The sequence below is a fragment of the Podarcis liolepis genome (assembly GCF_965112155.1).
Source record: "Podarcis liolepis genome assembly, chromosome: 7".
In the NCBI taxonomy this organism is placed as follows: Eukaryota; Metazoa; Chordata; class Lepidosauria; order Squamata; family Lacertidae; genus Podarcis; species Podarcis liolepis.
In genome coordinates this window covers 25,500,038-25,515,184 of record NC_139561.1, presented here as the reverse complement: position 1 = coordinate 25,515,184, position 15,147 = coordinate 25,500,038, and the positions used below count along the sequence as shown (strand labels likewise).

General features: G+C 43.7%; 1 protein-coding gene across 4 annotated transcripts in view; it reads left to right on the top strand.

Moving 5' to 3' along the window:
• Positions 1-15,147, top strand: part of MEGF6 (multiple EGF like domains 6) — a 210,932-nt gene that overhangs the window by 81,107 nt on the left and 114,678 nt on the right. For 3 of the 4 annotated variants that reach the window (XM_083512799.1, XM_083512798.1, XM_083512800.1), the window contains one exon: positions 726-848. The exons of the other annotated variant lie outside the window; for it this stretch is intronic. In XM_083512799.1, the coding sequence (XP_083368925.1) occupies positions 726-848 (123 nt within the window). The remainder of the gene's footprint in view (positions 1-725; positions 849-15,147) is intronic. 4 annotated transcript variants of the gene reach the window in all.

The window sequence follows — 15,147 nt, the reverse complement described above, 5'->3', positions numbered from 1 at the left end:
TAAATGTCCAGTATTCAAAGTGGGCATGGAAATTGGGACCTCAGTTAATACATTACATTGGCAATGTGGGGACTGCCAATTCCTCCTTGCTTCCATGCAACTGGGGGTTCCATGGTGCAACATTATTGTTTGCAAGCTCTAGTGGGACAGTGCAGCTCATTGGGGCCATAGCTCGGTGGGAGAGCACCAGAACTGAATGCAGGTTCCTTGGTTAGCATCTCCAATTAAAAGGATCTGGTGGTAGGTCAGGTCCTTGGGCCTGACACCCTGGAGAGATGCTGTCCATCAGGCCTGGACAACAGTGGTCTAGACAGGCAAAGGGTGTGGACTGGCACAAAGCAGGTTTCTGCATTGCTGCCTTTTGGAGAAGGGGCATAGCTCAGAGAAAGTGCATCTGCTTTCCATGTAGAATGTCTGGGGTTTGATCCTCCCTGTCTCCAGTTAGAGATGGGCTCATCCGAAGTCCCAGAGAGCTACTGAATGGCTGTGTAGACAAGGCTGAACTAGATGGACCAACAGTCCAGCTTAGTGTATGCTAACTTTTCTGTGTTCCTATGCATAAAGGTCAGGCATGGGACTGGAGTAACATGCATGGCCCCAATCCTTCCTCCACACTCTCTGAGAACCTGTGAACATGAACACGGCCAATAGCTCTCACTGGAAATCAGCATTTAGCACCAGGTAGAACACTGAGTTTCTTCCTCTTCTTCTTCCTTTGCTCGCAGATATGAACGAATGCGAAACCGGGAACGCAGGCTGCGAATCCCAGTGCTGTAACACAATTGGGAGTTTCTACTGCAAGTGTCCTGAAGGATCCAAGCTTAAAGATGATGGAAAGGCCTGTGAAGGTAATGACAGCCCATTCAACCAATCATTGTATCATTGGAGGCAGTTTGGGCTTCCCTAGATGCCAGTCCCTGCCTGCCTTCTTACTTGCAAACAGTCCAAAAGTTGTGCTGCCTGTCAGCTTTCTCCTCTTAAGAATTAGGTTGTACCATTGTATACTCTACATCCAGAGCAGCAGATCTTCTATGAGACAACCCTTACGAAATGCTGCATTTTGATGCATTTTTCATCCAAATCAGCTTTGATTCAAATTGAGAAAAGAGCTGTGTTTTAAGCCAGTGATGTGTACTGAGACCTAGTGTAGCCCTTCTTGAGCTCAGCAGGGAGGAGAGAATGGGAACAAAACCAGAATGAGTTGGCTCTGCCTGTCATTGGCTCTGACTTTGTCAGTCACTGGCTTTGGCTCCACATACTGCTAGCCTCCCTGCCTTCCACCCCACCAGTTCCAATGGTCACTAGCTGTTGCTGGAGGGTTTTATCCCGGTGTGCCCTGTTCAAAGCTCAGTTTCATCTGGGAAGCAATTGAGCTTGGACCTTCAAAAAGGTTTTCCCCCCACCTCTGCTCTAACAATGTTTTGGAAAAGTGTGTTTATGTGTGTTTAATTGCTAAGCTGGATTTAAGTGGATTAGTCTGCGCTGTCTGTTTGAGAGAGGGGTGTTGGTTTCACTTTCCAAAGGCAGAGAGTTTGACTTGAAGGAAGTGAGTTTTATGGTTTTGAGTGCCCACGACCAACTTTTCATGCCAAATGCGGCGCATGGCTTGGGTTGCAATATTTTACCAAAGAGAAGCAGGCAGATACAAGGCTCCTGGTCTTTATAGTGTGTGATCTGTGGCTTTTAAAACAACATTGGTTGCCTTTTTAATTGCTGTTGGCCTTGTTTGTTACTATGCTAGTTTATGTGAATAGATGCAGTCTTCTAAACTATCATCTTATACAAAAACAGAACACATCTCACCATAGTGGGGCGGATGGCAACCAGATGTGCTGTGGATCTGCTCAAATCCCATCTGCACTGTATGTCTAAATCAGCATCATACCACTTTAAACAGTTGTGGTTAAGGGTACTGAGAGCTGTTAGCCGACCCAGAGCTTCAATTCCCATCACTCATAACAAACTACATTTTCCAGGATCCCTTGGAGGACGCGGGTAGTGCTGTGGGTTAAACCACAGAGCCTAGGACTTGCCAATCAGAAGGTCAGTGGTTCGAATCCCCGTGACGGGGTGAGCTCCCGTTGCTTGGTCGCTCCTCCTGCCCACCTAGCAGTTCCCCAGCTGGTTCCTCCCACCATTCTTCTACATCCAAACAGTCCATGACATTAAGTCGTACCTGATACTGATCCTGCTTGAGTGTTTTTTGCCTGGCTGAAATGTGTTCTTGAATTCTGATAATGCCTCTTTGCTTGCCTGGATGGAGGACAGAGAAGGTGTGTGTGTGTGTGTGTGTGTGTGTGTGTGTGTGTGTGTGTAGAAACTAGTCATGAATTAACGCTTGTCACTCCAGTCACTTTTGCCTCTGGCCACGCCCACCACTGCCACATGACCCCTGGAAGGAAATGTGACTCCTGAGCTGGAAAAAGATTCCCTATCCCTGAAATAGGATTCCTTTACAGAGAAAACTGTCGTCTGCAAAAAAGAAATAGAAAAAAGGGGGGCACATTCAGTTCATATTCATAAAAACACACCCATACACCCCAGATGTGAAATTGTTTCAAGATGTTTTATGGAAAGCGATTCATAAAAATGGAATCAAATAAATAAATACATAAATAAATAAATGAATGGTTCCATACAAGGAGTGTGAGTGCAAATAAACAGAAAGGTATATTAACAGGACACATAAAACATTTAAGTACATTTTTCATATATATATTTATAGTCTTTATTGAAAAAGTAAAAAGTACAAAATTACAAGAGTAAGGTAAGGCACACAAAAAAGAAACAAGAAATAGTACCCATGTAGAAAACAAAGCAGAGCAATAACAACAACAGCAAAATTATATTGTGTACATTATTAAAAAAAATGTGTGTGGGGGGGGAGAGAGAATGCTATTGTATTTAACCAGACCTTAATCTAATATGGTATTTATGAAAATGAATTACAAATATCGTTAAATTTATCAAAGGCAAGTCTATGTTTCTTCACAACTTGTTCATGTGTAGCGAGTTTGTACATACAGTAGACCCTCTAGGTATGTACTGCTCTGGATACGTAACTTTTGGGTTACGAACGCGACAAACCCGGAAGTGTATTTTTCTGGGTTTCGCTGCATGTGCAGAAGCGGCGCCTCTGACTACGGACTTTTCGGGTTGCAGACAGACCCCTGGAACAAATTTAATTTGTATCCGGAGGGTCCACTGTATCTTCACTGCAATCATTAAAGAGAACAACATTATTATTATTTTTTTAAAAAGCACCCATGCAGGATTTAGCAATTCTGCAAACGTCACTTACAAAATAGAAACATTTGCAACTGACTCAGTTACATAAGGATTGTGCGTTCCTCAGCCAGGAAGGCTGTATATGCCATTTCTAAAGACTTTCTCTGTTCACTTTTGCCCCTGGTCCCACCAATTTATGGCATGTGGCCCCCAGGAGGAAATATGGCCCTTGCACTGGAAAGATTCCCTATTCCTAAAATAGCAGCTCCCTTCAAATATAGGACTGTCTTGTGTCACCTGCTCTTATTACCATTCAATTCATATTTCTTACTAGCCTACAGACCTTCAAATTAAAACACACACACACACACACACACACACACACACACACACACACACTCCTAGATATTTGATTTCATGCAAGGAGTGGGACCTCAAATACACAAAAAGGTATATTAGCAGGAAAAGTAAAACCTTTAAATAGATTATTTGTTATTTTTTTAAAAAGACATTAAAAAAACCCCAGTGCCCATTAACAAATCTGTAAAGTTGCTCACGACTCTTAATAGCTTGAAACAGAAACTTTTTTCAGGTGATTCAGTTACATAAAGAATGTGTGATCCATAGCACATACCATTTCTAAAGGCTTTCTTGGAAAGGGGAAAATCAAAGCGGAACTAAGTTTGGAAAGTACAGGCTGAAACAACATGGAGAAAGTGGAGCCACAAGGTCAATAGGTTCAAGAATTGGCAGTGGGCCCTGACTAGGCATGGGGCTTGGAGGCTATCCAACAATGGCCCCTGATATTAGCCCTGGCAGCAGGATGTGCATTGCCCAATTGCTGGCTGGCGAAAGTCTCTCCACATGGATGGGGAATTTGTAGATCTCTAGGTGTTGCTAGACTCCAAGTCCTTTGGGACTCTCCCTAGGTGACTCCCACTCTCCCCGGGACACAACCCTTGTTGCTTTTGCTTGGCTGGAGTGGGTCCTTGAAATCTGAGAGTGCTTGGATGGAGGATAAAGAGGAATAATTGGGCTTCATTCCCTGCCAGTCCTACTCAGGGTAGACCCATCAAAATGAATGGCCAGCACTCACTTAGGCTCATTAATTTCAGGGGGTCTGCTCTGCGTAAAATGTAATTGGCTATGACTCTGTGAATGTGTGTAGAAGCAACCTCACTTGACAAAATCAAAATTAGCACTTGTTGGTCCTCCCATTTTTTGCTTCTGGCCCTGCCCACCACTGATGTGTGGCCCCTGAAGGTTGTGTAGAAGAGCACATGAGCCAATTCTTCATGGAAGCCCATATTTCACAGGCCCATGTTTAAGTTGGTGTCTGAACCGAGGCCTGCGAAAACCGGTCTGGTCTGGGGAAACTTCTGCATCTGTCCAGATCACAACTCATCAACCACATCCTGAAAAAGAAACCATGCAAGTGAGTTGTGCCATGACATGGTGAGTCACAGTCTGGAGATGTGTCGGAGGGTTCAACCGTCTGGTTTTGGTGAACTTCACAGCCAATGTGCATTGACTTCACCATAGAAAAATCAATTGGCTCTGAAGCATATTAGATCAGCAAATTTCCTTGTGTCACCTCTCGTTAGGTGACAGAGAGAATCCCCAGAAGGAATGACATTTTCAGGGGTAGACAAACCAGTGTATTTGTGATCCATGTCTCGTTCATGTGCTTTCACCCTTGCATCTAATCTTTCGCATTTCCACATTAACTTGCAGTTTTTCAACCCATACGAAAATTCACATATAAGCACCCATTTCCAAACACGGATCAAACCTAGCTCAGTGTAGAGCATCTGCTTTGCTTGCAGAAGGCCCCAGGTTCAAATCCTGACATCTCCAGGAAGGGACTGAGATAGAATGCTCCTCCCAGACCCTGGAAAGCTGCTAGTGGTCAGTTTGTAGACAATACTGAGTGGAGTGAACCAACATATTCTTTCAAAATACAAAGCAAGCTGATGGATATCTATGTTCTGATCCTCGTGTTAGGTACAGATCAGATCAGAGCAAACACTTCAAAGACTGAGTTCCTCATACTTCTCCAGACACCAGCGTTTGATCAGAGCTATGTCTGGATGGACTTGGTTACTGGGATAAAATGGCACCTTTGCTCTTGAATGTGCATTAAAAGCAACCTGGGAGCAGCTCTTGGTGGGCTGGATGTTCAGGAATTTTAGCAATCTCTTCTTCTTCTTCTTCTTCTTCTTCTTCTTCTTCTTCTTCTTCTTCTTCTTCTTCTTCTTCTTCCCTTGCCATTAGAGTATATTTTATTAGGGGTGGGGAGATTGAAATATTTCCAGGCTCCTTGCACTATCAATATGTGTGAAACGAACACTGTTGCCGGTATCTGAGTCAAGCTAAGCCATTTTTAATTTCCCCAGAATTCCCCGGACAGGGATTAGCCTGTTGAATGATTAAAGGTTTCTCAGCCATCAGGGGGAAATGAACCATCTCTTGCCGACGCTTTGGCGACCCAAGCCACGCATCGCTGTTTTGCAATAAAGATTGGCCAGCAGCCTTGGCTAGCATTATATCTGACCCACGTGTTAGCCTCAGACTGACCTATACCTTTGATCCAAACTTGCGATCACCTCACTCCCCCCCCATCCTTCTCCTCAAACAGCTGGGCTTGGAAAGATTAGATGTTCCACGAGGGGATATAGCTCTTTTGATGCTTTCAGTTGTGACTCGGCTGGGGGAAGGGGGCAATAGAAGGTCTTTCATAGCTTGTGAAATCATTTCCATCTCATTAAATGCTTCTATACAGGGAAGAGAAGTGGAAGCTGGTCCATTGGAGCAAATGGGGCACTGGCCCACCAGCCTCAGCCTCCACATGCCTGCCTTCCTACTTACAAACAAACCGTTGGCTCTAGCGCCTCCTACTGTCAACCTCCCTGCCTTCCAGCCCCAATGGACACCAGCCACCACTTCCCACAAGACCAGGAAGGCTGCCTAGACCATTTATAAAGACCCCCATCTGCCCAGTTTTGCCTCTGCCCCCTGCAACTATTGCGATGTGGTTCCCCAGAAGGTTGACCTGAAGGGGGAAATGGTCCCCCTATCACTGAAATTGAGGATTCCTTCAAATTTTATTTTTTTATTTAGATTGTATGCATCCCTCCCAGAGTGGGAGTCTCTACTTGCAGGCTTGCAATCTAAAGCAAAAAAGGGCCCACAAGGGGAAAGGGGCAGGGAGAAAAGAGCAGAGGTGGGAATCAAACTTGGCTACCAAACAAAGGACTGTCCTCTGTAAAATAGGACCCCTGCTTTTATTACTGTTCAGTTCAGTTCATATTTCTTAATAGCCCACAGACCTTCAAATTAACACACACACACACAAAGAGAGAGAGAGAGAGAGAGAGAGAGATTTGATTCCATACATGGAGTGGGACCCGAAATATACACAGTAAGGACATATTAACAGGGCAATTAAAACATTTTAATGGATTTTTATTTTCTTTTAAAGAAAAAAACAACATCAAAAACAACTGGCGCCCATTAGCAAATCTGTAAAAGTTGCTTACAACTCTTAATAGCTTTAAAAAGTAACTTTTGCAAGTGATTTGGTTACCTAAAGGCTGTGTGATCCATAACCGGCATGGTTACTGATACCACTTGTAAAGGCTTTCCTGTAAAGGAAGCAAGCAAAGCAGAACTAAGTCTGGAAAGCATAGACTAGAACGACAAGGAGAAGGCAGAACCACAAGGTCAAGAACTGAATGGGCATGAGCCTTAGAAGATGCCTAACAATGCCCATAGTGTCCAATCGCTGGTTTCATACCCCACAAGTGTCCCAGAAAAACTAGGACATCCCATTTTTCCCTGCAAGCGCACAGCGGCCATTTTGGGCACTGTGATCTCACACGGTTTTCCACCGAGATCTCGCCCTGAAAAAGCACTTTTTTCGGGGCTGCGAACTCACACAGGTCCCCAGAACACATGTTTTTGGGTCCCATGCTCTTGTGCAAAAGCATAGTCCCAGAAAAAAAGATGCATGGAGGAGAAGAAGAAGAAGAGGAGGAGGAGGAGGAGTTTGGATTTGATATCCTGCTTTATCATTACCTGAAGGAGTCTCAAAGCGGCTAACATTCTCCTTTCCCTTCATCCCCCACAACAAACACTCTGTGAGGTGAGTGGGGCTGAGAGACTTCAAAGAAGTGTGACTAGCCCAAGGTCACCCAGCAGCTGCATGTGGAGGAGCAGAGACGCGAACCCGGTTCCTCAGATTACGAGACTACCGCTCCTAACCACTACACCACACTTGGCTCTCTCAGTTTTGAGACTCAGCGTGTTGGAGGGCATGTGGTTCTCTCCAGGAATGAGGAAACTGTGGATCTCTAGATGTTACTGGGCTCCAAGTTCCATCATCCTAGCCATGGACTATGCTGGCTGTAGCTGATGGAAGTTGGAGTCATAGAATCATCGAATCATAGACTCATAGAATCATAGAGTTGGAAGAGACCACAAGGGCCATCGAGTCCAACCCCCTGCCAAGCAGGAAACACCATCAGAGCACTCCTGACCTATGGTTGTCAAGCCTCTGCTTAAAGACCTCCAAAGTAGGAGACTCCACCACACTCCTTGGCAGCAAATTCCACTGTCGAACAGCTCTTACTGTCAGGAAGTTCTTCCTAATGTTTAGGTGGCATCTTCTTTTTTGTAGTTTGGATCTATTGCTCCGTGTCCGCTTCTCTGGAGCAGTAGCAAACAACCTTTCTCCCTCCTCTATGTGACATCCTTTTATATATTTGAACATGGCTATCATATCACCCCTTAACCTCCTCTTCCCCAGGTTAAACATGCCCAGCTCCCTTAGCTGTTCCTCATAAGGCATCATTTCCAGGCCTTTGACCATTTTGGTTGCCCTCCTCTGGACACATTCCAGTTTGTCAGTGTCCTTCTTGAACTGTGGTGCCCAGAACTGGACACAGTACTCCAGGTGAGGTCTGACCAGAGCAAAATACAGTGGCACTATTACTTCCCTTGATCTAGATGCTATACTCCTATTGATGCAGCCCAGAATTGCATTGGCTTTTTTAGCTGCCGCGTCACACTGTTGGCTCATGTCAAGTTTGTGGTCAACCAAGACTCCTAGATCCTTTTCACATGTACTGCTCTCAAGCCAGGTGTCACCCATCTTGTATTTGTGCCTCTCATTTTTTTTTGCCCAAGTGCAATACTTTACATTTCTCCCTGTTAAAATTCATCTTGTTTGTTTTTGCCCAGTTCTCCTATCTGTCAAGGTCGTTTTGAAGTGTGATCCTGTCCTCTGGGGTGTTAGCCACCCCTCCCAGTTTGGTGTCATCTGCAAATTTGATCAGGATGCCCTTGAGTCTATCATCCAAGTCGTTGATAAAAATGTTGAATAAGACCGGGTCCAAGACAGAACCCTGTGGCACCCCACTAGTCACTCTTCTCCAGGATGAAGAGGAACCGTTGATGAGCACCCTTTGGGTTCGGTCAGTCAGCCAGTTACAAATCCACTGAGTGGTAGCATAGTCAAGACCGCATTTTACCAGCTTCTTTACAAGAATATCATGGGGCACCTTGTCAAATGCCTTGCTGAAATCAAGGTAGGCTACATCCACTGCGTTCCCTTCATCTACCAGGCTTGTAATTCTGTCAAAAAATGAGATCAGGTTAGTCTGACATGACTTATTTTTCAGAAATCCATGCTGACTATTGGTGATCATTCCACACCTTTCCCCTGTCTTGTCCCTGGGCCATTAGCAGATCCTTCCCATCTTCCTTCCTTTTACTTTCACATGTAAGGGCAACATCTGAGTTAGCTAAAGTCGTGCCGCCCATAAGTAGTCGGACTATAACTCCCATCATCTTTGACTCATCAGGATGACTTGGGCAGATGAGTGCTGGGCTTCACATTTTTTGCTCTGCCCATTTCTGAATCTGGGTCTGCCCACTGCTGGTATGTGGTCCCTGGAAAGTTTTGCAAAAAGGAATTATTACTATTACTATTATTATTATTATTATTATTATTATTTACGTGCCCTTCAGCCTAAGGTCCCAGGGCAAGTTGCACCACTAAAATGCAATAGTTAAAACTGTTTCAAGCAATCTACAATCACAGAATAAGGTGGGTCTGAAAACTATACATCTCAAGTGGCAAAAGAGGTGCCAAACACACCTCTGTGGAGAGGGTGATCCACAGGTTAGGGGCCACCACAGAGAAGGCCCTCTCCCAGGCCACTACTCACCCTGCAAGCCTCTGAGGGCAGAGGAACTACCAAGAGGGCCCCATCTACCAATCTCAGCATCTAAGATTGTCTGTAGGGAAGGATATTTGGGGCCTGAGTTATTAAGCGCTTTAAACATTAGCATGACACACTGTCCAACCTTTTCAGACCCCAAACTATGACGTGTGTCTTCCAGGATGTGCTTTCAGGCAAGTTGTGTGATCTGCACCACATTCTTGCCCTGAAGAAACAAACGGTTTTTATGAGGTGACATTGTGGCATCCAAAATGGCCGCCATGATCTTGTATGTTAAAACTGGGATGTCCCATTCCCCCCCCCCCCGCGGGTATGACATGAGCACCTTGAATTGGGCCTTGAAATGAACTGGCAACCAGTGTTGCTGTTTCAGAACTGGGGCTATATGAAATTTGAAAGGGACCCTAGTCAGTAATCAAGATTTTGGGCCGATGTGGCTTTCAGGCTGAGAAATGTCCTACTTTAAGATGCCTGTGCCAAAAACACTGCAATGGATCACCACAACTGTAACAGTTCCCCTGCGATCCAACAGGATTATTTAGGAGCAAAGGAAGCTGTCTTGCTGTACTAGGTCAGACTGTTTAGCCAGCAGTGGTTTTTGAGGCTTTCTGACTGGGGTCATTGCTTGCTACCTGATTCTATTTAACTGGAGAGGCCAGGGATGAAACCTCAGACCTCAAGATGCAAAGCAGATGTTCTACCACTAGGGGTGCGGGAAGACATTTGATCCAGTTCACATTTTAATGCAAACCTACCTGATTCTTGCTTTCTGAAACAATACGCAGACTGAGAAGTATCAATCGTTTGAAAGTTGCACCTTTCTGGAGTTTGCAACACAATTCTCCAGCCAAGTAATCTTTACAGACATGCATCTATTAGGAGAAACTGCTTAAAATGATTATTATGATTATTACTACTATTATTAACTTGCCCTTCACCAGCAGATTTGTGGGTGGGCTACAACAATTAATTTAAAACTCAGTATTAAAAGCAGTTTAAACATATCACATTCACCGGAATCAGGTGGTATTGCTACTAAATTAGGTTGTTTGGTGAAAGTAACCCAAATAAATGCATTATGTTAGGAAACATTGCCTTGCGAAAATGTGTATTGAAAAATTGTATACCATTCATGTGTCTGTTAGGAGAAATTAGTGTTGCTATGTTGATGCATTTTCATGAAGTGGAGAACCAGATTTCAAAAATGGGAAGCTGAGAAATAAACAAAACAGATAGATTCACTCATCCTTGAGTAATGGCCCCACATTCTATGCACCAGGATGCACACAGGGGGAAGCACAAGTCTTTGGGAACATACATTCTCATTATTCTGTGTTATGTTAAAGCAGGAATCACACTGGACCTTGAATCAAGACTGTCTGGCCTTTTCCAGAAGGCGTGAAGTGAAGGTGTATGACTTACGAAGCTTTAGGACTATGTGTGGGTGGTGGGGTCATGGGACAGATGGGGGTCTGTGCGTGGAGCTTTCAGACTGCGGATGGGATTCATGGCTTTGTTGGGAATATGTAGGCTGCATGTCTTGGGCTCAAAGATCGCGACTTTGCTCACTCTCGGCACTTTGGCTTGATGGATGGTCTCTGTCAGGCATTCAATGACACTGGATTGCAGGAGACCTCATGTTTGAAGTTCTTCTTAAACAAACAGCTGCATAGTGACAGCCGCAGGGTGCTAGGGAGCATCAGCCAACCCCACTGGGGTGTCCCGTTTGTTTTCCAAATGTTGTATGAAAGAATGCTTTGATCTCAAAAATCTATATGTCCTCTCTCTCTCTCTCTCCCCCTCTCTCCCAAATAGGTACCATTAATTTAGGCTCAGGGTTTATCCACACTTACATCTGAAAACATCTGAAGGCTGCTCTATAAAGGGAAGCTTTTTCAGGTTTAAGGCTTTTAGTGTTTTGTTGGAAGCCGCCCAGAGTGGCTGGGGTATAAATAAATTATTATTATTATTATTATTATTATTATTATTATTATTATTATTATTATTAATTTTTTATTATTATGTTTTTATATATGGAGGAAGGTGCCCAGAGTGGCTGGGGCAACCGAGTCAGATGGGTGTGGTATAAATAATCATTGTCATCGTTGTTGTGGTTGTTGTTTGCCTTTAGCCCCACTCTATCCAAGCAAAGGGCTGCGCTTAAAACCTCCTTGTCTGAGTGTTGTGTTTTTTTGCCCCAAACTTTCCCTGCAAAAACCTGCTCTTTAGTGCTCAATCGGAGCAAATGTCAATTCAGGTTTTCTACAGATTGCCATTTGCTCCGATTGAGCTTTAATGAGCAGGTTTTCATGGGGAAATAATAATAATAATAATAATAATAATAATAATAATAATAACAATAATAATAGGTGCTCAGAGATGGATCTTTAAAGGGCAGACCATGCCTGGAAAGAGCGGAGGAAAGGTAAGTGTGGATAAGTCTTCAGGAAGAGTGTGAGAAAAGCCCTGTTGGCTCAGGCCACTGACCCATCTAGTCCAGCATCCTGTCCTCACCTTAGCCATCCAGATGCCTCTGAGAAGCCCCAAAGCAGGACCTGATTGCAACTGGCATTCAGAGGCTGATAGTGGAGGCCAAGTATAGCCTTCATGCCTTGTGCATTCTCCCACACTCTTCCCATGTTACTCAATAGGGAGAGCATATGGGTGGTGACAGGGCAACATGTTAAGCCCTGCACTCAATATCAGTTGTACCTCCTTCAGCAGTGGAGAGCCTGCTCTGCGCATGGACCCTCCCCAGCATGATGTATGAGCTTGGGTGAAAAGCATCTGGACAAAAAAATAGGATTCCAGGTGGAAAAATCGAAGTTAGAGACAGAACTGCTTGAACCAAAGACTAAGGTTCTTTCAAGAATGTATAACTTGCTGCTTAAATGGAATACTCAGGATGAGATAGTCAAATCAGCCATGATAAAATGGGCGCAGGATTTTGGGTATAACATCATGTTTGAGGACTGGGAAAAGTTATGGACCACCGGTATGAAATTCACGGCATGTAATGCCTTGAAAGAAAATATTATGAAAATGATATATAGGTGGTACATGACCCCAGTCAAGCTTGCAAAGATATATCACCTGTCTGATAATAAATGTTGGAAATGTAAGGAGGCTGAAGGGACATTCTTTCACCTCTGGTGGACCTGCCCAAAGGTGAAGGCCTTCTGGGAAATGATTTATAGTGAGTTAAAAAAGGTATTTAAGTATACCTTTCCCAAAAAACCAGAGGCCTTCCTCCTGGGCATTGTTGGCCAGAAAGTGTTAAAGAAGGATAGAACTTTCTTTATGTACGCAACAACAGCAGCAAGAATTCTCATCGCAAAATACTGGAAGACACAAGATTTACCCACACTGGAAGAGTGGCAGACGCAATTGATGGACTATATGGAACTGGCTGAAATGACTGGCAGAATCCGAGATTTGGGAGAAGAAACAATGGAGGAGGATTGGAAAAAGTTTAAGGATTATTTACAAAACTTTTATACGTTATATGAATGTTAAGAATTTGCATGATTTGGAAAATTTAGCTTCAGCAATAAGATTTGGTGATATGGGAAATTAAGTTATATTTATGAAAGGACTAAAGTTTAAAGCAACATTATATTTATTTTAGGGTAAAAGTAAATTGATAATAAGTATTTTAAACCCAAAATATAATTATTTGAAAGGACAAAAGAATGCATGAAACAAGGTAATAATTTGCTGATACTTTTATTGTAAAGAATGCAGGGTGCGGGAGATGTGGGGAAGTCCGGTTGGTTATGAAAAAATGTTTTGGAAAGATGGATTTCTTTTTCTTTTTCTTTTCTTTTTCTGTTATTTCTTTTATATATCTGACTTAACATCTGTATCTGGAAAAAAAGCAATAAATATATATATATATATAAAAGAAAAGCATCACCCAAGGACAGGGCCGGCCCAATACATTTTGGCACCTGAGACAGACCCCCAAATGGTGCCTCCCCTCCCCACCAGGGGAGAAGGGATCAGGAAAGATGAGGAACAAGGGGGGAGGGGGAGAGAAAGATTGACATTGGGATCTGCTGCCCTGGTGGACTCTGCCACCTGGGGCAGTTGCCATACCTTGCCTCATGGGTGCGCCGGCCCTGCCCATTGGTCCATCTAGCTCTGTATTATCCATACTGACCAGCAGTGGCTATTCAGGTTTTCAGCCTGGGGGTTCTCCTAACTGGAGATGTGGAAGGTGGAGCCTGGGACCATCTGCATTTGAGGCAGATGCTCTGACACTGAGTTATGGCCCTTCTTTTAATAATAAAGCAAAATTCCAGTCCTTGTGATTCTGAAGAAAGGCTTGGTTTCAATCGGAGGATATTTTGTATCAAGTCAGACCCATCAGTCCACTGAGCTTTTTGATAAGTGAAGCCAGGTGGGATTGACCAACCCCTAGATGGGTGAGGGAGTCTAATTTCTCTCTCTCTCTCTCTCTCTCTCTCTCTCTCTCTCTCTTGTGTATGTGTGTGTGTAGTTCTCCACATTTCTGTAGTAACACGCAATTTTAGAAAAATCTAGTGGAAATTTGTCAGCATTTTTAGCATGAATTTCTCCTATCGTATATCTTGAGTGCAGTTTTGACTAATGTACACATATCTGCAAGCAATTGTCTCAGTATAACCAATGTATGTTTGTTATCTTCAAGAATATACCCATTTTTATGGACACTTTCTCTTATATATGCATTTTCATACACATTCTCAGATTGGACAACTGCACCGCAAAATTCAGAGAAGTGCAAATTTCTCGAGGGATGTTTAATTTTGTGTGATGTTTCAGAAAATGCATATTAGGGAGTTCCTCATTAAAATACGAACAAAATTGAATCTCTCCCCCATTCCTAAATGCTGAAATCTCAGCTCTGGGTGGTTTTTGAGCAGAGTTTAGAGGCATAGGATGTGGTGGTCAAAACTAGCTTTCCATGGTGGCTGGGCAGATATTTCTGGAATAAGGCAAGATGAACACCCAGTGCTTTTTTTCTTTAAAAAAATGTTTAGGGGTACTCTCATTTTGACTCAAGAAAATCACCATTTTATAGTTTAAACCGGAGGGGAAAAATACAGTAAATGGACAAAAGTACAAAGATTCACAAAATGTTTAGGGGTATGCGTACCCTTGTGTCCCCCCAGAAAAAAGCACTGCAGACATAGCTAAACCGAGCCCCCGGCCAAGTTCTCCCAACTTACAAGACGGTCTTTTTCACCCATTCTAGAGATTGCTCGATGGACCGCTCTGTTCAAATTATGGCCTAGAGACAGCAAAGAGCTTAGTGTCCATCTTTCCAATAGCATGTAGTTTTAAGACTGGAATGGACCCAAGAGCTTGTTTGTATTTGACTGTTAAAAAAAAAAAGACTCAAAGAAGAAATTAAATCTGATTCCCATTAAGGCTGCAAGAACGACAGCTTCGCCGATGTCCGTTTTAATGCTTTCCACCCTTTTGCTCTCTGATCGCTCATCCGAATCTGCTGCCAGGAATCTTTTCCACAGCTCCTGCCCACTGCTGCTGCTGCTGCTGCTGGGTGTCTGCTTCCAGGGAGTGTAGACAGATCCCGGGTGAGAGCCAGGCAGTCTTGGCTGGGCGGCAGTGATCTTTAGTCACAAGCTCAGAAAGGCTTCCAGTTTTCTGTTTTCAAATCATTGGGGAA